This window comes from Rhea pennata, chromosome 20 (assembly GCF_028389875.1).
Source record: "Rhea pennata isolate bPtePen1 chromosome 20, bPtePen1.pri, whole genome shotgun sequence".
Lineage (NCBI taxonomy): Eukaryota > Metazoa > Chordata > Aves > Rheiformes > Rheidae > Rhea > Rhea pennata.
The window spans coordinates 8,656,412-8,682,225 of NC_084682.1; the positions used below are offsets into that span (position 1 = coordinate 8,656,412).

At 57.6% G+C, this 25,814-nt stretch overlaps 1 protein-coding gene across 4 annotated transcripts in view; it reads right to left on the reverse strand.

The window, feature by feature from the left end:
* ATP2A3 (ATPase sarcoplasmic/endoplasmic reticulum Ca2+ transporting 3) overlaps positions 1-25,530 on the reverse strand; it is a 58,718-nt gene extending 33,188 nt beyond the window's left edge. For 3 of the 4 annotated variants that reach the window (XR_009960396.1, XM_062592274.1, XM_062592273.1), the window contains exons 1-6: positions 24,904-25,021; positions 15,129-15,146; positions 14,519-14,601; positions 7,724-7,828; positions 6,737-6,875; positions 960-1,040 (exon numbers count right to left, since the gene is read on the reverse strand). Coding sequence is in view for 3 of the 4 variants with exons in the window: in XM_062592274.1 (XP_062448258.1) it covers positions 960-1,040; positions 6,737-6,875; positions 7,724-7,828; positions 14,519-14,601; positions 15,129-15,146; positions 24,904-25,021 (544 nt within the window). In the remaining variant the exon portion in view is untranslated. Of the gene's footprint in view, positions 1-959; positions 1,041-6,736; positions 6,876-7,723; positions 7,829-14,518; positions 14,602-15,128; positions 15,147-24,903; positions 25,022-25,477 lie in introns of those variants that run through there. The other variant, XM_062592275.1, reaches the window with a different exon arrangement.
* Between the last annotated feature and the right edge of the window lie 284 nt (positions 25,531-25,814).

Sequence of the window (25,814 nt, forward strand, 5' to 3'; positions counted from 1 at the left end):
AAACTCCACAGCTTTCAAAAACTGTGCTTTGCCACAAAAGCATCAAAACATTCATCATGGAGATGTCATAGCCGGTCTGAGACACTTTGAAGATAATGGTTGCAGAAAAACAACTAGCTTAATTCCGTGAAGATCACCAGAGCTAACGGCCCTTGAGCTGACAAGGTCTCTGAATGGGATTGGGCCAGATTCCCAAGCCAGGAAGGCAGCTAGCTATTAACATGAGCTTGCAAGCTCAAGGCTCTGCCTCAGGAGTTTTATAGCATCCCCTCTCATCTCTCATCGCTTGAGGAAAAAACCCTCTCACTGGTCCTGGAACAGAAACCACAAGACCTCCCTTCTGTATAAATATCCCTCCAAGCTGCACACACACCAGAAGTTGCCATCCTACACAAAAATGGGATTTTTATGGCACTATAACAGGGAAGGTGAAGGGTTTTTTTGGTTCTTTGAAGATTTGCTCTTCTGCTACATCTGCTCTTGCCCTTGGAGAAGGGAGCTAAGTTAATACAAAGCCACGTTTCAAGACTGGGCTCAGCTTCAAACGCTTTTCCAGTGCAAAACCAGAGAGCCCCAACTATTATCTCACCTCACTTACTGAATTTGCCAAGCCCTGCGCACCAGTGACCATGTTTTGATGGCCGCACGGAGGGAGCATGGGCAGACACCGAGCAGCCCTGGGCGAGATGGCACGCGTTGCACGAGGAAGTCTCGCGCTTCGTGCTTTGCGGGAAGGAGGCAGAGCCGCCCGCGCTCATCTTGCTGAGGCTCTGGGCTTCAAGCTAGGTGCTGGGACCTCCCAAATCCTCAACCTCCTTGTTCTTCCACTAAGGCAAAGTGTTTAGGCCAGCGTCAGCTCCGAAGGTTTGCTCCCAGCCAGCGACATGGGCAAAACATCGCTGTCTAAACCAGTGCCACAGCCTCCAGCCCCCCGGCACGCCGCCCCGCACCACCCCTACCTGTGAGGATGGACTGGTCGACCCGCAGCGTCGTGGATTTGATTTCAATGATCCGGACGTCAGCTGGCACCTTGTCACCAACTACAAGGAAGAGAGCACACAAACGCCGGAAGGGTTAAGTCTGCCGCGTCTGCGCTCGCCAGCACCAGCAAAAGGCAGCGTGAGCGCTCAGTTCCCAAGCGCGGCAGCTCAGGCGGGGAGCCGAGCGCTGCCCCACGGCTTAGGGCGGTCGCCTCAGCGGTTTGCATCTCGGTTCCTGGGCTCTTCCCCCTTTCTCCACTCCGGCTGTCAGGTCTCAAGGGCAGGGACTCGCTTTGCCGGGTTGCACACCGGTCCCTAGCAGAGCAGATGCAGCCCCAACCTAGTTGCATAGCAGCACCCAGCTTGCTGCTACCGGGTGTCCAGCAGCTGGGTAACCTGGCGCTGCTCCAGCCCCTGAGCTCCAGCGATGAACTCCAGCTGGTGACCTGGACCTGACTCAGGACACCGTCCACTACTCCTCCTTTCTGGATTTAAAGAAAGCTAAAAAGTGGTGCAATCAGTTGCAATTAGACAAGAGACAGGGCAGTGATGGGACCTGGAGGAATTTCCAACTGAATTCACCTGGGCCCAGTAAATCCACTTTGAAGGTTATGGAAAGAAGAGCCCAACTGCCTGCCCCCCCTGAGCAGGAGCATCCTCCTCTCCTCCGCCAAAACACCCCCGTTTCGGAGCAGCCCGGCAGAGCGGCCCCAGGCCATCGTACCGCAGGCGCTGCCGAGCGGCGGCCGCTTTATGGCTTCGCGGGCCGACGGGAAGCCGGTAACGCTTGAAGTTGTTTGGGGGCCAAGAGAAACGGGAGTCGGCGGGCTCCGCCGGCACGGCGCCGCCGCGGCGGGCAGAGGCGGCCCGGCCGGCTCACGGCCATTGCTCGCTGACCACCGAGACGCGGGCGCTTTCCTTAAAACCTCTTTGAAGCTGCTTTTCCCGCCGGGTTTCTTCCTCCCGGCGCTTTGGCACGTAACCGCTCTTCCCCACGCTCTCTCATCGGCTGGACGCAGCCGCGCTCAGGCGCTTCGGAAACATTGAGGCACGCGGAGCCCTTGCTCGCCGGCCGGTTAGGTCACATCACGCAACGCTCCCAAGCCGGCCGCCAGCGCTCGCCGCCCCCGGAGACCCGCGACCCCCCCGGGCGGCGGGCGGCGAGCGGCGGCGGATCGGCGCAGCTCCGCGGCACACCGGCTGCGCCTAGCGCCGACCTACGTGCCGCCCCGGAGCCTCCCCGCAGGGGCAACGACTTCTCCCACCCTTGCGGGAAAGCGAGGGAGAATTTGCAAAGCGTGAGCTGTTTCTAAGCCTGCAGATTAAAATAATAATAATAGTAATAAAAATAGTGTTGACAGCATCTAAGACGACTGTATCCGAGCCCGGCGCTGGGGTGATATAAGGCGCTCAAGGGGAGATAACCTGATAGCGTGCGGAGAGACTCGCGTGGCACGGCCCGAACCACGCCGGCGCTGCCTCGGGGCGAGAGCACCGGGACGCTGCCGCCCCCGGAGCACGGCCCCTCCAGCTGCCTCCTCCTCAGGCCGCTCTCCAACACGGGCGCAGCCGTCGTTGGACGCCTAATGGATACGAGCTAATCGCTGCCCATCCAAAAGCTGCGAGTTTTCCACTGCGCCGAAAGCCAAGGGAAAGCAAGAAAAACAAGAGAAAACAATGCGCTGTCGCCGCTGCCGCTGGCGGGACCCGGGCGAAGGGGCGGCCGGGGCGGGAAGGCGCTGGCGCGAGGCCACGGCGGCGGCGAGGAAAGCTCCCGTGGGAACCGGCCCTCTCCGCTATTTGCTTAGCAAAGCGGCTAACGCTGAGCTGGCGCATGTTGCTCTCCCCCGCCACCGTGCCGGGGCTGGCCCCAAACTCGCCAGGATTTGGCCCATCCCGGCATGGCACCTAATGAAGCTCCCGCTTTAACGAGTCGCAAGTGCCTCTTGGGTCGGACGGGGTCCGCGCGGTGCAGCGGCTCGGCTTAACCCCTTTGCAACGCATCATGCAACGCTCCCAACTCAGCCACCAACGCTCACCGCCCCCGGAGACCCGCGACCGCCCCGAGTCGCGAGCGGGGGCAGACCCCTTTGCAGCTGCCCGCACACGGACTCACCAGCATCTCTCAAAATAAGCATTAGGCCGCTGCAGAGAGACCATCGATCCACCACAAGGAGGGGCAAGAGCCGTGCGGCGCCCGGGCACGGCCCCCTCTCCGGCCTTGGCACCCACCCTGCTCCGGGCCAGGCTCTGAACACCTTTGCTTTCCCTTCATGGCTGGGAAAGAGGGCAGGAGATGCAGGATTTCCCCCATCCCCATCGCACCGTTCAGCATGCGGTGCCTGCTCCCCTCTCCAACACGGGGTCACAACTCTCTGGGGACCCCAAAACCTCTCCAACCTCCAGAAGCCAAGCAGGGACACCAACAGCTTAGCTCACCCCCCCACGCCAGGCAGATATTTGCCCTGTCCATAGTTATGGACCAAAGGAGCTTGTTGAAAATAGACCAACGACTTCTAAAACTACCCTCGTAGCCATCATGCCGCAGTTAGCTTTCTGCTTTTCCAACTGTCCATCCTGTAGATCGAACCAGGAAAGCACCCTCTCTCCCCTGCACACTCTGTCTTCTCCCCCAGCATATATATACACACATACAGGTAAGCGTGAAACACACACGCACATACACATGCGAACAGGGACACTGCCAAGGACCGAGCGAGCTCCTGACCAAGGAGTCACCACCGCAGGACAACGCGCCGTGGGACGCTGCACACAAACGCTGCGGCCGTGCGCGACAGCGGGAGACGTAGCCTCGCTTGCTAGGTGGAGGTAATGGGGCATCGCCCACACACGCGCTGGCACCGTCCCGCTGCCCGGGGAAGCGCCGTTTTCCACCTCCCTCCTGAGCATCCAATAGCCGCCTGCACCCTACCAAAACAGTGGATTTTCTGATCTGTGCTGGCAAATTTATTGCATTTGCACATGCAAACAGAAGTCAGCCCCTCATACCCGCGCTGTCACTGCGATGTCACCTGCAGAGCCACCGAGTGTCACTAGCTGCTGCTCTTGCCAGGCTCCCCCCCTTCTCATTACACAGCCTGGCACCATCCTTGCCAGTTGTCTTAATTTGCTTAAGCCCATGATTTGCTGCTTAATTTGCTAATAGCTTGCTAATTTACAAACCTACCCAGAGGACAGCTCAGCCCTTCCCGTCCCAGTTTTGAAGCTAACTGTTACATTAAAAAAATAATAATCAGCTGCTGAGAGGTATGCAAGGAGCACCTGGTCCTGAGCTTGACGGGCAGCGGGAGGCTGCTGGCCGGCCGGCGAATGCTCCTCCTGGTTATCGGTACCGCACCGGCACCTGCACGTGCTGGGCAGGGAAGCTTAAAAACTCTGGTTTTAAACCGTGCCGCAGAGCAGCCGCGGCCGCCCGCTCAGCCCCGGGAGCCGTAACAGCCCAGCAGCCTCTTCCTCCCCACCCGCCTATGCGGGCGCTGAACTCTGCCACATCGATACAGCTTTTAGCCCAGCCGTGGCCTCGTGCGCGGCCGCTCCGCAGGCGTCGCAGGTCTGTTCCCGATCCCTAACAGCTTGTGCAAACCCCAGGGCCAGGTCACCAGCTGGAGTTCATCGCTGGAGCTCAGGCTGGAGCAGCGCCAGGTTACCCAGCTGAGGACCTGGCCGGCAGAGCCTCTCCTTCATCCTCTGCACATTATTTTTATATGCATCTTCCAGATGAAGTACAACTGGAAGACATAAATAACGGCAAGTTGGCGCCGTGCATGAGGAATTGCAGCTTATTTCCACTAGCAGGGCCACGGGGAGGAAAAGAGCAGATTAGCGTGAGGCATCTGGAGGCTTACCGCACAGTTTAACACACAAACAAAAGCCGACCGTTGGCTCGCCGAAAGGCAGCGTTTCCAAAACTCCGCTGGGGCAGATAGGAAACCCCGAGGCGTCCTTAACGTGAACGTGGTTCCCAGACAGAAGCACGTGCCATCGGCTAACTCTGCTGACAGAGGCCTTCTCCAGCAAGAGAGCAGGCCTGCAAACCAAGCAACACGTCCCTGCAGCGCGGCCTGACAGATGGGGAGCCAAATCCTGCCCGGCTTCGTGCCCACGGCCCTGGGACACCTGGGGGCTGCTCCAGCTACCTTTCCTGACAGCAAAAAGAGGACTAAAGCGATGGGAGTCAAAGGGCTTGTGGCAAAAGGCATGGATTTCCCCCAAATTTACACGCAGTGACCTCCTCCAGGAAAGGAGGTGGTGGGGATGGGGAAATCAAAGCGCGTGATTTGCCTTTCAGGCCAGGGCAGAGGAGGTGCCTACAGCACCTGCTTCCCAGCGCCGTCCCCGCAGCTGGACGCGCAGGGGCGGGATGGCGGAACCAGCCCGACGGTGCAGCTTGCGGCCGCGGATGGAAACGGCCCGATCCCAGATGCAAAAGCGCACGTCTCCTTGGTGCCTGCAAACCAACGCCTTCCGCTCCGCCTCTCCCGCCCCAGCCCTACTCGCCGTCCATGAATAACAAACCCAAGTTACCAAGGATCCCAGCCCACACAGATGGAACAAGCTCCGTTTCCTAAGACATTAAAAACGCAGCTCATGTAAGGGCTCTGCTTGCATTGTCTGCACATTTGTGAGGCTGTATTGAGAGGCACCCAGGGATGGCCTTTCATCTCAGTTTTGTTTGGGTGATGTGTGTGGGAGAGCAATTTAAAAAGAGAAGAATCTTTGTGGAAAATTAAGAGTTCTTCCAGCAAATAAGCTCTATGGGAAATGCTGGAGGAAATCTCCCCCCTCGCCAGCAACCTTCCTGAAATAAAATAACCTGTGCCAGAAATACACTCTTTTTTTTCCTGTCCTCTACTGAATACAGTCCCTAGACATGGGACGAAGCTTCCACAGGTCAATGAGCCCCAACTTTGGCCAAAGCCACTTCAGCTTTATCTGTTCTCCAGCTGTTCTGCCTCTTCCCTTGAGCTGAGCTCCTACTGTTGCTCCAGATGTGAAGAAACACCACATTCCTGCTCACACCACAGTGCCAACCTGTCTGTAAGCCAAAAATCCCGCCACGGGAGCCCCACGGTCCCCTAGAGATCTCTGCAGACATCGCTGCATGTCTTTGCCTTGCTGCGGCAAGTTTTGAGTTAAGCCCACAGAAATGATAGCGAAGGCAGCAGGCGTTTTCCCCAAGAGCACGCAGGCTCCGAGGGCCGGCGGCGTCCCCACTGCTGCCGGGCGGACAGCCCTTCCCGGAAAGCTGAGCGGAAAGGCAACACCAAGCGGAAAGACAAGACCCGAGACCCCACTATCACAGTTACTCAGGTTAGCACGGTGCCGAGCGCTTGGGCTGTCCTGCACTGCATGGAGACAAACCTCCCCAAAAGGATGCTCAAACGGGAGTGAGCTGAGTTTTGCCACCCCATCCGTTCATATCAAAGCATTGCGGGGCAGGATCGCGGGGGCTCCCAGCACTAGGGTCCTCGTGGCAGCTGCACATTGCGTTTTGGGAGACTTTTGACACTGTCAGGTTCCCTAGCTCAACTTGGGACTGAGATCTCAAGTTTGCACAAGAGACACTAGCACCCACCAATGCCCTTGCAGAGTCGGGGTGCAGAGCAGCTCTCCTCCTCCCTTGGCAAGGACAGAGAGGGAGCCCAGCCTCGAACGCCTTGCGGCCACCGGCAGCCCCCTCCCCTTCCCATCCCCACACCCAGCCACAGGGGCTTTTACAGACAACGATGCTCTACCTGCCACCTCCACGATGTCCCCAGGAACGATATCGCGGGCACGGATCCTCTGCACGCCGCTCCTGTCGGCACGGATCACTTTCCCCATCTCCGGCTCATATTCTTTCAAGGCTTCGATAGCGCTCTCGGCGTTTCTCTCCTAAAAGCACAGAGAGGAGCAGAGCTGCAGGCAGCTGGACCAGCTGACAGGGCTCAGCGAGCTGCAAAGACGGGTGCCGAGCAAAGCGCTGGGATCTCCCAAACCCAAACATCTCTTTGCACCATGGCTGGGGAAAGCGTTGCCCCATCCTCAGCTGCACGGTACCCGCGTCCCCTCCAGCCTGTACCACCGCGGTGCCCAGGCGAATCGGGAAAATGCCTGATTGCCCCGGGGTCGCCAGCTGCCAGACAGTGGCGACACTGCACAGACGAAGGGCCAAATTTTATTTCCTACTCCAGGCCGTGTAAAAGCAGGGGGGAGACCTTGTCTGATGGCGAGAGCGCAAGCACAGGGGGAGAGCTCCTCGCTTCAAGCCTCAACTTCATGTTGGCTTCTGCTTTTCCACCGTCAAAGCGGAGATGCGATATTTAATTATTGAGAGCTGGGAAGTACTGTTCCGTGAGCGGTGTTACGAACATGTGAAGGCATGTTACTGCTTTGGAGTGACATGAAAACAGGCCCTTGACACCACACAGAATGTGACCTTTGGGCCTGGCTTTCTCCCTCTTTGCCGGGGAAGCAGCATTTCCCACCCAGCCTTACTCCTCCTCAGCTAGCAACATCCTCTAGCGCTGCTTCCAGCAGCCCCACTTCAGGTAAGGCTGTGGATAAACAAATGCCCTTAGAGTAACTATACACACGGGAAGGAGGCTCTCCTGCCCGCCGAGGGGAGTTCACGCTCCGGGAAAATGCAACACTTCAAAAACGAGCTTCCAAAGGCAAGCACTGATCAGGGCTTCAGAGGAGCCGTTTCAGTGATGGAGGGAGAGAGGGAACATGCTGCTTACCTGCCAGACGCCCACCACGGCATTGGCTATCAGGATCATGATAATGACAACGGGCTCCACGAATGCTGTCGTGGTCTCCTCGCCTTCCTCGAACCATGCCAGGACCTGATACAGACAAGAAGAGAAGGGCCACAGTGTGGTTGGAACTGCAAACGCTGTTATTTAAGAATAAAGATTCAAACAAGAGCCAGCAAATGAGACATTTGATGGAGAAACGACCACCCAAGCTCGCTGCTGGCTCAACACCAGGTTGGATCCTAGCCCTTGCCCAGGAGCACCGTGACGGACCTGACGCCTCTCCCCAGGCGTCCAGCCCAGCGTTAGCAGTCGGAGCTGGGCTTCGCGAGCCCGCTGTGCAGGCTGCTCGTGAGCAGGGCGAATGGCAGCACGCGCAAAGAGGGCTGCTGTCCTCAAGAAAGACACGTTAACTCAATGCCCACCAAGCCCAGAAGCGACTCGCGTGGTCATAACCAGCAAAGAAGTGTCACGAGTGCTGCTGGCACCACGCAAGCCCTGCGTGACGAGTTGTAGGGGCGATGCGTGCATTTGTGCCCACAGCACCTGCGGACACGCGGGAGAGGGTGGCTGCGAGCCGACGTCCTGTGTCAACACGGCAACACCCTTCTTCCTCTGCAGCAGAGGCACGAAGCGTTACAGGAGAAGACCTTTGACGTTACCGTGTGAGCTATAGTGACACCGCACTGTTGATCTTTAGGGAGGGAGAAGAGGTGCCTCTGCTACAGCCAGCTCACCTGTACCTGCCGAACAACAGTCGGAGGCCTCTGGTTGGGTGCCAGCAGTTTTGAGATGCAAGGTCAGGACTAAAACCCAAGGGTCTAGAAGATAATTCATCCAGCATCACCTTCTTGCCTCCCTGCAAGGAGGACGGTGAGGGGGAGCTATCAGGCGGCTGTCACGTCTACGGCTGTTCCCCGCGCGGGTTACGACAGACCTGCAAGCTCACCAGTGAGCAGGTGCCACATGTCGTTCCGGGGATATATTTAAGCTCGCAAGGAAGCAGCCTGCCTCCTTCTTTCTGCACAAATTGCAACTTGCCTGTTTATTTTTCCCAGGGATTCTTTATCATCTGACTCTCTCGTACTAGTGGGAAGTCAGATTCAGGCACTAAAAGCTTTATTCAAAATGTTGTGACTGCGCGAGACAGGATCCAGAAATAAGTGTCACATAATTCCGTTTAATACGCGGTGGCTTACGGCGCCTGGCAGCCCGCACCGCCGCCGCCGCGTGCCGCACCGCCGCTCCCGAGCCCGGCGCGGGCCGACGTCCTGCCGGCGCCCGAGAGCACGGTCCTGCCCCGCAGCCGACAGCGCCGCCCTCGCCCTCGTCCGCTTCCAGCGACATCGGCCTTTGCCCCGTTGCAGCGCCGGGGATTTCGCAGGAAAGCCAGGTGTTTCCGAGGCCGATGGCGGTCAGGAGGGAGGTGAAAGCCCAGCTAAACCTCTCCCCGGCCCAGGTGCAACAGCAATGTCACTCAAAGTCTCGTGCTGCTAGGGAGGATTTTAGAAATCTCCATGCAGGGGAGAGTCTCTAACACCCCACCGGCCTCAGCAATTTTGCTGCACTCAAGGCAACAACAGCTGGAGCAAGAGGGGCTCCCCAGTGGCCTCTGCAGCTCCCCAGGGACCACCAGTTCAGCCAGCAAAGGGACAACCTGTCCTGCAGCAAGCTACACCTGCAGAGAGCCCCCGACTCCTCGCCGTGCTGGCGGGAGCTCAACAGGCAGGTCGCTGCTTAACTTTTCAGCTGACTGATCCCCACGGGAGCACCAAAACTGAGCAAATGAGGCCTCTCACCCAGCCTTTCCCTACCAGCGGTCAGCACCAGCATCTGAGCTCACGGATGGAAGCACCCAGAGATGCTTTAACCACCAAAGAAACCAGAAGGCAGAGTTGCCCGCAACCTGTAACGGGAGCAAAACCAAGCTAAAGGCCACTCTCAGAGGGAAGTCTTCATATGTTTATCTAATGGACAGGAAAATGATGCTGTAGGTATCTAGCCCCTAAAAACACTCCAGCCCCTGCCCTACCACGTACCACCTGCACTCGGCATCTCAGCCCGGTAAACGCGGGTGCAGTACTGGGGCACCACACAAGCATCAAATCAGCAAGCAGTGAGCAAGGTGCCGCTGATGAAGAAGGGAAGGCCAGCACAGTTTCTAAGTGCCATCAAGAGAACGTGAACGAATGGGCCAATGTTCAGCTTATTCAGTGCCACACTCAAAGGCGGCTTTGCTAAACACACGGACTTTGAGTTGCTGGAGGCCGTACTAGCTTGCAGCGCTATTAAGTGCGGAAGAAGTCGCTCGCAGTAATGGTGCAGGCTAACAAAGCTTTGTGCTGCACCGGCTGCCAGCAGATTTTGCCTACACACCTCGGCTAAGCGAATCTGCCTTGCACTCGCAGGAGGTGTTGCAAATGAATCACTGCTCCTCCTCGGGAAAGGCAAGCACGAGATGAAAGGCTCGAGCATCTCCCCCAGAGAAGGGGGGGAAAGTCCTGCTGAAGCTGCACCACTTGAGAAGGCGTACCTGTCCTACGATCTCTCCTCGTTTCCTCCTCCCCCCCCACACACTTTTTCTTTTCTCCCTGTGCCAAAGGAAGATGGCAAATCTCTCAGGAGAACCTCTTGAAACCACTGGCTTCGTTGTGAATGAACACTGCCTGGTATTTACCCACTCCAAAAAGGCACGCTCTGCTTTCTGTTCACAAACAGCAGAACCTCCCGGAAAACAACGTGTCCCAGCCTCCCAAGCAAGCCAGCAACAGAGGCACCCGGGACCCCAGACCCCGGACGCAAGTGTCCACCCTGCTTTTCCTGCGAGGCTAACAAGCCCGAGCACAGACCCGCACACTGAACACACCACGCTTTTTGAGGGACACCATCAGGTGCAGGGAATGCTGGACCCTACCACAGGAAGAGCCCTTCCAGGGACACCCCAAGCTGTAACGCACAATCCTGGGAGCTCCAGGTGCCGGGGGCACTCTGAGGAAGGCTTTGCGACATGCTAAATACAAGGAAAACCCAACCCCAAACAGATCTCTTTGACACCTCCAAAACGTAACAGCATGTTTTTTTTTGCTGAGCAGTCCACCAAGAGGCGTATTTTGTAAGCAAGCATTCGCATTGCATTGCATTGCCTGCACTTCACCCAGGCATACCCCGAAATCCCTGAGCATCCCCCCTGTGAGATGCTGAGGTCTACCTCAGGACCTCCAAGTGCTCCTTCAGCTCACGTCTGCACCATCAGTGACTCAAACAGAGCGGATTCGGCTCAGTGAACAGCAGGCAGGAGGCACCTCCCACACAGGAGGGCAAAACGCTGCAATTCCAGCTCAACCAGAGGAAGAAAATTAAACAGCATATTGGATTTCCATTTCGAACTTGAAATCTGAATGTCTCTATGCAGCAATGAAAGGACTTTGCAAAGCCCAGACTTTAACGCATCAAGAGAGAGACTTTTTTTCCAAGCAGGAAAGCCACAAAGGTTTTGGAAACAATTCCAGCCTCCTCTTTTCCTCAATATGCAGAGATGCATGATTTAGCTCTGTGCCCATCCCTGCTGGTTAGATCCAAGCATAGATGAATATAGTACATGGAATTGTTGAGTTAGCTTTATGTATACAAGCCTCTCTCATCTCTCATCGCCCACCATGACTACCTGGAACAGACGGCTCCACCACCACTCCATCCTTCTAACCACACTGGGTATGGCTCAAGAGCAAGCCTGCAGCTTCTTTTTGTGGTTTGTCTCCATTTTCAGCTGAACTTCTACAAGACTATCCTTGCAGAAAAGATTAAATTAAGAGATCTTGTAATTCGCCCAAAACACCATCAACCCTGCATTGTCCCTGGATGATGCTCCCTGCTTGTGGTGGCTGTGGGATGCAGGCTGGCCGTGGGATGCAGGCTGGCCTCGCAAGGGAGCAGCCACCCCTGGGTGTCACACCCACAGCTATCCCGTCTCATCCCCCACCGCCACAGGGATCCGATCAGGGAAATGGAGAGTAAGGGCCATATCAAAGTGAGATCCACAAGAAAACGAAGTGACTTTCACCCAGCTCACTAGAGAAACTGCACTGAGATTCATATGTGATTTCAGAAGCAGAATATTGTCTACTGAGCTACATCGAGGCTCAAAGGAAGATGCTAAACACAGATATTTGGACTTTCTCATTTTGCAACTTATTTCTTCTCAAAATTTACAAGGGAAAAATATGGAGGGGCTAATTTTCCCTTTCCATTTTATCCATCCACACAAGCTGATGCACAAGACATGTTTTACTGGATGAAAGATGACATTGAAAATAAATTAGTCAGAATTAAAATTAGACACACAGGCTGTACATAGGCTGTTTAGATTCTAAATCAGTGGCTGGTCTGAACTGAAACCCAAAGACACACATTCCCTGCAGCTCTCCCAGCTCTGCTGCCCTCATCTACCCCAGCATCCTTTCTCCTCACATGTGAGGTTTCTTCAAGGGACAGCTCTGTCCGCACTGTATGTGTGCACCTTGCCCATCTCATGCTTGCTCCACACCCACTCCAGAACAAGATTGCACATTCCTTCTCAAAAATAAACACTTTTACTGATTCACCTGACTGCCAACTCATAGTAACAACTCACATTCCTGGAACTGGTGATATAAAGAGGTCAAACTTCCAGGTAGTGGAGTGGAGAATATACATTATTTTGAGGCGAGCAATGTTTGCTCTCCTCTGTATTTGCTCTTCCAAATTTTCTTTTTCCAGTCTTATAAGATTTCTCTTGGTTACAGACTTTCACTGTTGCCCCACAAATTAGAATTCCTAGATTTTGTGCATTTAAGATGATAAACGCTTTGAAGCACGGACTTCATTTTCTTCGTTTCGGAGTACTCGCTTGCGTAAATCTCAGCTGGGATGAGCCAAACAAGCAGGCACCGGTGAGTGCCTGGAAGGCTGACACTGGGAGGTCTGGGACCTAGAACCGGGGTGCTCAACCCAAGAGGTTATATATCCCCTGTGAGGGATGAAAGGGAAGCATGACAAATTCAAATTAAAGACAAGACAAAAGTTCAGCTGTGAAAAGAGCTAAGTATGGCAACAACTTTCCAGATGCAGCGGGTTCTGTATGTCTGTCTATTTTTACAGACTGGATGTTTTCCGAAGCACATGTTCTAAACTCACCCACAACAACGGGACTGCAAGAAAAAAAAATGATTCAGGGAAACCCTATCGCTGATACATGCAGGAAGTTGCATGAGATGGTCAAAATGGTTCCTTCTACCCTTGAAACATATGAATCTGCGCTGATGAAAAACCGTACACTGAGTCATAGGGCAGGCCATTGGCAGAGCACCGTGCAGAGCCCACACGCTAGACCAGCTGCCGTCCTTTTGCTCATGCAAACTCTCCATCTGTAAGAACTATCAGAAACAAAACCAAGACAAGACTGAGGGGCACATGATAGTAGCCTTCAAGACATGAAAGTCTGCTGCAAAGTGGAAACAAATAATCTCATCTTCAGGCCTGTGTCCGATCAGACTAACAGATGAAGGCTTGAACCTACAAAAAGGAAGAGTCAGGTCAGAATTATGTAAATACTGTGAGCTGCAATGTTAGTGAAGAACTGGATTCATCTGGAGACTCTGTCACTAGAGACCTTTAACAACAGCTAAGAGAGGTGTTAAGCCAGAAATGATGCAAGTAGAGCTGATCCTTATTTGGGACTGGAAGACATCTCCAGATCTTTACCAATCTATTTCTTCTGTGTCATTAAGGCTCAGAGTAGAGCAGGAATTTACAAGCTGAATGAGTGGATGGGCACAGACCATCTTCCAGCAGGACTGAGAATGCTGACGGAACTATCCAGCTGTAACTTTCTCAACAGCTTGACATGAATTTTTTAGCCAGGCTTATTTGAATCAAAGGATACATGTCTGCCAAGTTGTCATTAAGTTGCAGTGAAAGAATCCGGCAATGGCAAAGTTTCAAGGTATGTAAATGACTGTAGGTTTTCTAATTGAATTCATTTTATTGGGATTAGTTTTGAACATCTTTTCTGGGGTTCAGCTGACACTGCCCTTGAGCCCTCTTCTGTCCATCTCCAGCACAGTCCTGGAAAAATGCAAAGCCCAGGAAGTGCTGGGATATCAACTGCAGATGAATCAACATTACTGAAAAATCCTAGAGCCTAATGTCAAAAGCACAAACCACAATACTGTACGATGCCCTACACAACCACGGCACTGTTGGTACAACTCCTTCATCCATCACTTAGATTCCTCTGGCTCCTTTTCTATTTGGCAATAAATAAACAAATGCTAGGAATCAATGTCTATGTTACTGGTGCTGATAAAAATCCCATGCTTCATTTAGACACAGCATCTTTTAGGCCTCGATCTCCTCCAGAGCCTGGCTGAGCTGGGTGCTGTAGGACCCAAGCCAGGTGCTGCAGGACCCGAGCCTGCTCCTCCCTCCTTGTCTCACCACAGCTCCCAGCCAGCATCTGGTTTTGCTGCAGGAGAAAGGGAAGAAGGAAGGATCCCAGGACCCCACGAAGCCGGCAGCACGCTCATTAGTACCCGTGCACGGTACTCCTTATGCTGCCGGCCGCTCCTCTGTTGGCCAGCTCGAGTGCCATGAGCCTACTTGCTTGGCGCAGCGCCAGCTCCCATGCCACCTGGATTGGAAAGCGCCCCAGAAGGTGCCTGTCCCCGTGCACGAGCCCTCCTGCCCCGGCCCGCGCAGGCTGGTGTTTCTCCAGCAGCCACACTGGGCGTCCGCGGTACTCACAAACGAGAGAAAAGCTGCCATCAGGAGGATGCGGACAAGGAGATCTTCAAATTGCTCCAGCACCAGCTCCCACAGAGACTTTCCTGGTGAGAAAACACACAAACCCCAGCACTGTGAGTGCTCAAAACCTGGAAAGCAGGCAACTTAAACCACTTGGGCCACCAAGGCCAACAGGACACCACCCCGCACTTGCAGTAGGGTTGCTACCAGCGCCCCGTTGGCCACAGATATGAACAAGGAGATCCAGGACCGTGGGACAGCAACGAAGCAAATGAACTCAAGTGCTCACGTCCCGCTCTCATCATCGCCAGCTCAGCTCAAAGCGATGAAGGATTTTCCTTTCCAATATTAAACGTCTTCGTTTCTGGCACTGGCCTGTTTTCACTAAATCTGTTTCCACGAGGGAGAGACCGAGTGCTCCGCGTTCCCGCTCGCACCCGGTACCACCCGGCCGGCTGTTCTTCTCAGGAACACGCTGCTCCCAGCCCAGCCACCTCTGCAGAGCTCAGACTAAGGCAAAAAACCCCGGCAACCGCTCCAGCTCCCTCCGGCAGCGTCGTCCTCAGCGTCTGCCACCCAGCGCCCTCCCGTGCCGACGGCACGGACTCACCTTCTTCCGCGGGGAGCTCTGTGCGTTTTCATCGACGTCCAGAGAACAGGACAGAAGGGGGGGGAAAAAAGACAAAAAAGGAGACAAATTAGCGATCTGGAAGCAGACTCGGCAGCAGAGCGCGAACGCGTTCGAACAGCTGGGTGTGGAAACGGGAACGCGCGGCTTTCGCACCGCCGCCGCCCTGGGGAAAACGGCGCTGGGGCCCCCCGCCGCCCCCCGGCCCCGAGGCTCGCACGGCTGCCGTTTCGGGGCACCGGCACGGGCCAGGCGCGCGGCGGAGTCCCCGGGGCCGCCAGCTCCGCGGTCCTGCCCGGCCGCCCGGCCATTTCACCCTCCTCAAGCCTCGGCTCCTCGGTGAAGAGCAGCCGCTCCGCAAGGGCAGGGCTGCCCGAAAACGCCGCTTCCTCCCAGGTCGGCAGCGCTGGCAAAACCGGGCGCTCAGCTCCTTACTAGACCCGCGGCGCTCGGCTCCCACCCGGCCACCCCGAACCACTCGTGCCTCCTGCTCCCCGGGGCAGCCCGCGGGGGCTCATCCCGCCCCGGCGCCGGCCTGGAGCAGAGCTTCTGCGCGCTCCCTCCCGCCGGGGCTTCGCCCGCGCGGCCCGGCCGGCTGCTCCCGGCCGCTTCCTCCGCGCCGCCTCTCTGCTGTAAACAAACCTTCTTCTCCCTGGATTTCTTTTTCCATCGGCAGGGAAGGGGAAATGGATGGGTGAAACAAAGCACGCATCCGCCTCCCGGGCTCTGCTAACAGGAAGGGAAAAAGGCCCAAGAAAGCAGCCAGAAGAGCAAGAAAAAAACCCAAAATATCTTCAGCGGGGACAGCAGCCCCCGTCCCGTGACATGAAACAGGAACCCGGACAGAGCCGCTCTGGGATCCTTCTCCTGCGCCGTCAGGACGCGGCGCGGGATAAACTGTTATTTTAACCGGCTGCGTTTCCCGTGTCAGGCTGGAGGAAACCCGCGCCAGGGAGAGGCCTGCTGCGCCTCCAGCTCCGGCGACGGCCCGCGGGGCTGCGGAGCGCGGCGGCTCCGCCGGGGCTCCCGCCGGCGCCCAGCGAGCGCGGCCCGGCGCCCGCCCGCGGCCGCTCGTCGCCTTCGCCGCGCGAGAAAGCCCGCGCGACCCGCAGAGCGCTCCCACCGCGCCAGCCCGGGCCCGCCCCGCTCGCTGGCCCGCAGAGGAAGATCGAGGCAGCCGTGCGCCCCGGGACGAGCTGCCACCACCTCCGGGCGAGCGGCGCGCACGAGCCAAGGCGTCGCCTCCGGCTTTGCTAACAGCACGCGCAGCCAGGCTCGGCTCGGCTCGGCTCGGCTCGGCTCGGCTCGGCACGGCCGGCGCAAGCGCCTGCCTGCAACTGTCCCCACGCAAAACTCGCCCTTCCTCTGTCCGTAGGAACCTCCCGGCACCGCCAAAGCCGAAGCCCCCGCGCGGGGCGGCTGCCCTCCGCAAACTGCAGATTGCAAAATTGTTTTAATTTTATTAAAAAAAAAAAAAAATTAACGCTCCTCCGCGCCCGGAGCGCGCCGTCGGGAAGGGGCGGCCGTCAGCCCGGCCCCCTGGCCGGCGCTGCCCCTCCGCCTCGCGCCGGCGCTGCCCCTCCGCGCCGCACGCAGGGAATCCCCGGCAGCGGCCGGGCTGCCCGCGCCCGCCGCCCGCCCCCCTCGGAAAGCCGCCATCCCCTCGCCAACAAAATTTCCGTGGCTTATTTTGGGAGCGGGAGGGAGAGCGCGCGGTTTAGGAAACCCGTGGCGCCCTCCCAGGATGTATTATTTGCGAAAACTAAAAGACGAGTTTTGTTCTCTCCCGGACCGACGCAGTGGAAAGAATTTCCCGCTGAATCTCCTGAGTGGAAAAGCTAAAAATCTGCATTTAAATAGTAACAGGTCTTGGAAAACAAGTAAAACCCACAGGAGCTTGAATAAAATAAGCTTAAGCTGTTGGTTTTTCTCTTTTTTTGGAAAAAAAAAAAAAGTTTGGTTTTTAAATAAGCCCTCTGTCCCCCGCAGCAGCCGTCGGGAGCTCCCCAGCTCCGGGGCAGGGAGCAGGCAGGGACCTCTCCGTCTCGACACCAGCTCACACCTCCCTCGCGCCATTGCTCCCGAGGGATTTCCGGGAAAACCGGAGCCGCGAGGTCGCGGTCTGTCGCTGGTGGAAACCCTCCGCGGAGGGACCCTTGGCCGAGTCCCGCGCCGGGACCCCCCGGTGCCGCAGCGGTGCCCAGCTGCAGCACGGGGGCCCACGCGTGGCCACGTGGACCGAATCTCAATCAAGAGCCAAACAAAACGAGGCAGCAAGCCTTCCCGTGCTTTCAGTTTAAAAAAAATAGATGTTCTGCGCTTTGTACTTCAAAGCCGTTTTCTCCTTCCACCCGCAGCAGTTGCCCTGATCCTCCCCAAAAGCTCCTTGGACTCAGACTCGTCTCCGCACGTGCACGGGCAGGGAGGCACGGCAGAGCCTCTCTCACCGCCCTTCTCCCAGGGCTTCAACGCAAGGCGAGCAAGCCACGCTTCCCACCCGTCCCCACGCTCGGAAAGCCGCTGCTTTGCCATAAACCCAAAGGGATGCGTCAAGTGATGCATCCCCTCTTCTCCTTGCCTGCTACGGATTTTGCCTTCTCCTTCACTGCCCCCAAAACTCTGTCTTTAGGTCTGCTCGTCGCAAGGTTTGCTGCCTCCTGGATCTCAAGGGACATGCCACCCCTCAGCCACAAGCCACCACCAGCATCCAGGCTACCAAGTTCAGGCAAAAGCAAGACAGCGTCCAGGCCACGGAAAGAGATCACCAGAGTTTGTAAAACACCTCAGCGTGGCGGAGAGCCACGCCACGCCACAACTAGGTCACTTGCAGCAAGTCAAACGCTCGACTGCCGAAACCTTAATAACATTTTCCTGGCAGCACCGTGGAACAGTTTAGGAAACAAAACAAGTTGCACAGGCAGAGGTGCCAGGAGCCCTTCCAAAGCGCAGCGCCATCGAGTCCGCTCGCCTTCCCGTCCGCCTGGCCGGGGTCACTTAAAAATAAAAAAATGTATATATATATATATATATATATATATACACACACACATATATATATGGATGGATGGTTGGATCTGTCCCTGCCAGGCTGTAAATGCCACGCGAAAGGACATTCAGTGGTCGAGCTGCACCCTCCGGCCTGCCGGGAGCAGGCGCCGGCTCCCGAAGCCCTCCCATGCCGCGGACCCGCCGAGCCCGGCAGCTCCTGGACGCGGCAAAAATTAATCCCCTTCCCGCTTTGCTTCCGTTACCAACGCCGGTGCGCGGACCCGCTCTAACGCCGGCGGTTCGCTCTTCCACATTTTGGCTTGACTTTTGCACTTGCCAACTTGCCGAAGAAATAAATTATCGAGGAACCAAGGTATCAAATAAATTACCAAGGTATTACGGACAAACTGCTCTTGGTGCATTTACTCCTTCCACGTCCCCAGGGTCACTCGCTTTTCGCCCCGGGCCGGGCTCTGGGTGAGTTTGCGCAGCTCCCGCGCGGCGGCGGAGCCGCGTCGGGGTTCGCATCGTTTGAACCCGGATTTCGTGGGCGGAGAAGGGCAGGATAGTTTGGAGGAGGTTTTCGTAGACGACGCAGGAGCGCCAGGGCAATAGCGCAGCGGCCGGGCAGGGAGGACAACCCGCAGACTTCTTGCCAGTTCTTTAAACAACCCGGACTGGGTAGTTTGCAGCTAAATTCTCCTGAAGTGGAAGAGGCCATCACAAATTTTCCTCCTCCAAAGTTCAGGTGTTTTGGTTTTTGTTTTGTTTTGTTTTCTCCTCCTCACTCACCGCATTGCCCTTATTTTAAACCATCTGTTGACTCGGAGGTTGCAAAAAGGGACAAAATTAAACGGGGGCAGGCTGGGAAAGGCTCCCGGGCGCCCCGGGAGGGCGATCCCGGCCGGCGGCGCCGAGCCTCCTGCGGTCTCCTCGGCATTTTGCTGTCCCCCGACAGCCAGACCAGACGGGACCGCACGACCGCTCGGCAAACTCAGGTTCCTCCTCGAGCCTCTGCTTTCATCCCCCGGAGCTGAGGAAGTAGAAGAGAGAATCTCCCCCGCCTACGCACCCCTCCCAGAAAAACAACTGATTTTTATCAGCCAACACAAGAAAAACTGTTTCCACCCCAGAAAAAAAAAAAAAGAAAGAAAAAACCCAAGTGCTTGTGCGGAGCTGCTGAGGTGGGGACGGGTAAACGGAGGACTACCAAACTGGCCAAAGGGCTCTTCTCCGCGAGAAGCCCCCGGCCGAGCGCCCGAGTGCCGTGGGGAGCTGGAGACCCCCCGCCAAACAAAAACAAAATAAAATAATAAAATGAAATAAAATGGGGGAGGGGGGAGACCTCAGCGCCACAGGGCTGGCCGGGGCACTGCCATGCTGAGGCAGGAGGAGGAGGAGGTGCTGGTGCTGGTGCTGGTCCAGGGTTTCTGCATTAACAGGATCTACCAGGGTCGCTACAGCGTTTTTATAAATACCAGACAAAAACGCAGCTCGCCCTTCCAGGCAGCTCTACTCCGTTCTGCATCAGTTCACATCCATAGCCATCTCCTCGCTCCCCAACTTACACTGGATTTATATATATATATATCTCCACTAAATACCAGGAAACACCAGATGCAAAAATATCAGGGACAGGAACCCGGGGAGGCGAGAGGAGGGTTTCCTCTCCGTGGCACCGCACCTCCGGCGCCGAGCACGCCGCGAGGGTGGGGGGGAAATACCCGATACCTGCCGCTGGCGCGCAGCTGAGCCGCGGGACCCGCTGCGGCGGCAGGAATCAGCACTTAACTCGCAGCGGGATTCGGACGGGCAGAAGCTCCTACGTTTCGGGCCGCTGCAGGTCCAGCCCTCCTAAAGCTGGACGGGCGTTCGGCAGCCCCGGCGGCTCGCGAAACCGCTGCGACGCGCCCCCGGGTGCCGGAGGAGCGGCAAGCCCCCCGGCAGCGCGGGACGCGGGCGCGCCGGGCGAGCGCTCGGGAAGAGCAGGACCGCGGCCGCGGGCCCTCAAACGGTTAAAGCGACGGAGTTAAACGGCCGCGGAGGAGCCTCTCGCAGGCGCTCACGTCATGGAAATACTCAAGCAACCACAATTTTCTCTATTGCTTTTTTGGCTCCGGCTATTCAACATTTCTGCACTTCCAGCCGCAGCTCTCTGCTACCTGTTTTACGGTGTGATAATTGCTACAGACAGCAATTAGCTGCAGCATTCGGGATATTTTTTTTTTTCCAATATAGGTTACTGTTATACGTTCTACCTCCGCTACCAGCAACGCTAAGATATAAAAAAAGACCATGAGTCACAACACTGCCCCCAAAAAAAAATATTCACATGAACAATAATAAATTCAGGTGGGTGGGAGGGGGGCTGGTGGTTTCTGGGCTTTGCTGGGTGTTTTTCAGCACTGCACCGGGTTCAGCTGGCGCCCGTCGAGCCGCAGCGCCGTGCCTCCGGCACCAGCCGGGTCTCCCTGGGAAAACATCGGCTTCCAAACCTCTTGGGACAGGGCTGCCGGCTAGTTATGAAAATAACCCCGTGTCGAAGCAGCCCGGGAGACCCCCCGTGCACCACCCGCCTCCCCCTCCGCGCCGCCGGGCCGCAGACCTACAGCAACCGAAAGGCCCGTGAAGATCCCCGAGACGGGACGTCGGGGCGGCACGCCGGACCCCCTCCTGCTGCCGGACCCCTGAACGGGAGGGAGGGAGGGAGGAATCGGGATGAGCATCATGCTTTGGGGTCTAGTTTTCACTCAAAGTTGGGGAGAAGGAGGTTTAAAAAAAAAGAGTAGGGATTAAAAACTTGGATTTTTTTTTTTTTTTTTTTTTGATGGTCCAATTAAAGAAACCATGTTTAGTCTCCCCACAAATTTGAAGGTGCTCAAGATGTTTCAATGCATCAGCATTTCTCCTAAGGGAATGGATTTTGAGGAGAAAAAAAAATAAAAAAAAAGCGCGAGAAACCCGTAGCATGTTTATGAATCAGACTGCTAAGCGTGTGTTTCGGGGGTGGAAAAGGTGGGCGATGCACAGAAGAACAGAGAGCAGCGTTAAATGAGTCAGAAAATGCTGCTTTTCCTCGTCTTACTGGCATCTCAAGTATTTCAGCATGAAATAGAACATTTTTATTATTATTTTTTCCTCGCCGCCAGGAGGGAGTTTGAAGGTAACCCGGGCCGGTCAGCGACCGCCCGCGACGAGCCCGGCGCTGGGCACCGCGGCGCCCGCGGACGCGCTCCGCGGAGCCGGTGCCGCGCGAAGCCGGCCACGCGGAAGGACCTCCTCAGAGCACAAATTGCAGGAGGGTTTTTTTCCGCTTCGGCCTCAGAGATCGTATGCAAAGAAGCAGATAAGCGCCCCTATGCCGCGAAGAGCCGAGCGCTTGACTCTGCTGACATTCACAGTCCATTTAGGTTACTGACGAGGCAAACAAAATTACGCCCAGGCGTTAGTGCTGGCAATCTCACGCCCGAAATGCATGCTCATTTACACATGGAAATCCATTTAGAGAGAGAAGTTAGAGCTATATTTAAAACAGAAAAATCATTCGACTATCCGCTGGGTAATTCCCGTTTTTTTTTAAATCCGACTCCTTTGCAAAAATGAAATAATTTCAGGGTCAGCGGAGCCCTTGTTTTTTCAATAGCGACAGAAATGTTTGCACCCTCGCAGTCTCCTGTTCAGCTTAGTACAAAATCTGAGCACTGTATCAGAGGGGCACTTTTATTTTCATTTTTTTAAAGCTGTGATTTAAAAGCAACCTGTACGTATCTGTGCTGCTGGACGGGAGGCAGGGGCGCACGAGCCGAGGGCACGGGGGACACGACCAAGTGCTGCTTAGTTAAAATTTACTTTGGAGATTCAGGAGCCTTTCAAGAATCGCCATGGTGAGACCTGAAACGTCGCCGCCGTCTCTCAGGTTTCCTTGGCAAAGGAGATCGCCATGCTGAGAGCGCTGCCGACGGCGCTGAAACCACAACGGGGTCTCTTCCTCGCACAGAAATATTTTCTTTTCGCCCAATAATCCGTATCTCACGGTTCTGCTGCCAAGCCGCTACCGAGCGGCGTTGCTGTTTCCTCCCGCAAACGTAAACGCGCGCGCCGGACCCGCAGAAGCAGCCTTACGCCCCAAAAACCACACAGCTCCCCCCCTCCAAAACCTGCACGTCCGGGTCTAAACCGCGCCAGCAGCCCCCGCTTTTCGCCTGGTGCTGGGACCCATCGTAGCTCGTGTTTTTGAAATGCATCCACATGATAAGGGGGGGGGGAGGGAAAAAAAATAAAAAGAGCAAGCGGCAGTGTATGTCAGGAGCCAAGTTTTAAGGAAGATTATGTATTTTAGACCGTGATTCGTGACACGACTGGCAGCTGGCTTTCGGGCTCCGAAGGAAATGAATGAAGGCGAAACGGGAGGGCGAGAAACTGAAACCAGCCGCAGCGGAAGGAGCCCGCTCTCAGCCCGGGAGCGTCGCCGCGTTTGAATTTTCTTCCTCCTCCTGCGCAAGCGGCACCGCGCAGGAGCTCGAGCACGTCGCCGAGCCCTGCCGCGCTTCCGCTCCCGCGGCGCCCGGCCGCGCGCGCTGAGCCTTGCCGCCGCCGTAAAGCGAGCTCCGCAGGCGCCCCGCGGGGCAAAAGAAAGAAAGAAAGAAAGAAAGAAAAAGAAATCCCTCTTTTCCCCACATGTCCCGAGCCCTCTCGGAGCCTCCATCCGACAACCGCTTGGGCTCTTCCCCGCACGGAGACACCGCCGCTACGTCGGCCCCCTCCGCAGTCGCGGTCCCGGCTAGCGTTTGCGATTAAAAAAAAATAATAATAATTAAAAAAAATATATCGCGACCAGGACCAACAAGCGTATGAGGTCCCGTTCGGTGTAACCCCAAGCCATGCTAATCTGGTCTCGTCTGCTCTACAAGCAAGCTATGAATATTGTGCAAAATCTCCGAAAGCCAGGCTTCTTGGAAAAGTCCTTCCACGTTTTCCACGGGGAATTGCACCATCCTCCTCGCAGCCCCCTCGACGCTACTGAGCATCACCACGACTTGTATTTCACGGGAAACACGGAGTTTTGTTCCGAAGGCGAAAGCCGCAGGAGGTCCCAAAGTCAAAAGCTCTCGCAAACCAACGATCGGCCAGAAAGCGAACGTCTGACTGCGCCGGGAGCGGAGACGGCTCCGCAGACCTTCCGTCCAGAGCACGGCCTAACGGCGAGCCCCGTCGCCACCGCTTACCCCCCCAGCCTCCGCTCTGCGCCCACATCCTACTTTCAAGCCCCCCCGCTGGAGGGAGGGAGGCGAGTGCCGGGGAGCAGCCACCGTGCCTGACTCAGAGACGACGATTCGCTTGGGCAAACAGGCGACTCGAGCCACCGCACGGGCCGCCCCGGCCATGCCCGCGCGCGACGCGTTCTTTTGGGCGACCGAGGGACGGGGTGGGAATTTTTGGAGCTGCTATTTGCCTGCCGGGCTCTCGGGGAGACGCGGGCCAGCGTCCGCCCGAGGGGCCGGAGCAGCCAGGGCGAGGGGCGCGCGGCGCCTCGATCGCGGCGCCGGGCTCCCGACCAACACCCGTCCGCTCCAAAGGCGCTTCGAAGAAGGGAGAAATGCTCAAGTTTGCAGGCATCTTGCAGAGCGCCCAGCCCGGTTTGCCCAAAACCCTGGAATTCGGCTCTAACCCAACCGACTCAGTGAGCGGAAAAAACACTGCCAGGCAGCCCGAGTCCCGGTGGCAAGCGAGACGCCGGGGACCGGCACGGCGGGGAGAGCCCCAGCTGGCGCATCAGGGCTCGCTGCTGGGGCCCCCTTCGTGGGGGGGGGGGGGGGGGGCACATCCTCCAGGTGCAGCTCAACCTGCTCCGCTCCGAACGCGCGCCGATGCACGGAGCAGCGCCAGGAGAAACCTCTTCAGATTTCCCTGAGCCTAAACCATAAAGAACAAGTGAAAAGGAGCCAGAACTGGAAGCTGCAGCATCGAGCACCAGTCCGAGAGCTTGTGAGCTTATCTCCTTGCAGAACTTAGATTAAGGGCTCTCCCCCAAAGCATTAGCTCAGGCTCACCCTAAAAACCTGGTAATTCCTTCACTCTGAGCAACGCCCTGCCTAAAGTCACAATCTGCATCAAACTGGCTATTTACCACGGGCGATCAGCAAAACCCACCTGTGTCACTAGCAGATTTGCTTAGCGCTTTGTAAAACAAAATTTTGAAGTTACCCTTGCAAAAAGGGGGGGAAAAAAACACACGCAGATGTTCAGAAACGGATACCCTGGGTCGGGCTGGCTTGCAGTCAAACCCTGCACTCCCCGCCGGTCGGCGTATCGCCCGCTGCCACCCCTTTCCTCTTCCGCAGCAGCTCCGGCAGCAGCCCCGAAGCCCGGCAAGCCGCAAGGGGCCCGCGGTGCCCCCAATTTGGGGGCCTTTCAGAGAAACTCCCCCCTCCTCATCCTGGCCATGGGGGCCCACTCGTGCCCCTCTGTGCTGGCCGAGGAGCTGCCACCCCCACGAGTGGCACCAGGCCATCGCTATCCCCAAAATAACCGACCCCCTCATCAAGGCAGGCGAGAGCTAGCTTAACCGACGGGCAACCAGGCAGCGCCCCCCGGCACCCCCGGCCGCTCCTCAGCCCCGGGGCCGGGCAGGCTGCCGCTCCGGGGGGGCCCGACGGCGGCCCGGTCGCGGGGGTGCGCGGGTCCCGGCCCGGCTCAGCCCCGACCGAGGGGCCCCGCGGCGGCGGCCGGCGGCTCCCGGCGCGCCCCGTCCCGCTCCCGGCGCACTAACCGTTGGGGCCGTACTTCTCCCGGCTGCGGCGGACCTGCTCCGGGCTGAGCCCGCAGCTCTCGGCCACGCCGAAGCGGCGCAGCACGTCGAGCACCGGGACGCTGTGCGCCGCCTCCATGCCCGGGCGGCGCCGGCGCCGGCCCCGGCCGGGGGAGCGCGGCGGGCGGGCGGGCGGGCGGGGGGCGGCCGGCCCGGCGGGGCGCACGGAGGGGCACGCGGGGCGCCGCTCGCACGGCGCTGCCTCGGCACCTCTCCGCCCGCCGCGGGAAGGGGCGCCCCGCCGCCGGGCCCGCCTCCTCCTCCTCCTCCCGGCGGCGCCGCCCTGCCCGCCGCTTCCCCCGCCTCCCCCGGGGCTACAGCGGCCACCCGCCGCCCCGGGCCGTGCCCGCCGCCCCCGCGGCGCTGCTGCGCAGGAGGCGCCGGGGCTCCGCGACGGCCGCGCCGGGCCGGGCTGGGCCGCGCCGGGCCGCGCCGGGCCGCGCCGGGGACCCCCGCGCCGCGCCCGCCGCGCCCGCCGCCCCCATTCACAAGGAACCTGCCGCGCGCCCATTGGCTGCGCCGAGCCCGCACGCACCTTCTGCCCCGCGCTGATTGGCCGCCGCGGCCTTCGAGCCCGCGCTCGCGCCGCCGGGGGCGCCGCCCCGGGGGCTTCCCCGCGCCCCCCGGCCCGGCGCGGCCCGGCCCGGCCCGGCCCGGCGCCCCCGCCCCCCCCGCGCCGCCTCCGGCGCTTCCCCCGTCGCACTTCCCGTCCACGGCACGAGCTGTCTCCGCTCTCGACGTGCCTCTTCTTTCACTCTTCCCCCCCCCCCTTTCTTTCCTTCTTTTTAATTATTTTGGCGCGGGGCAAACTTGGCCCAAGCGCTGCGGGACGCCCGGGAGGGCCTCCCCGGCCAGCGGGGAAAGGTGCCCCG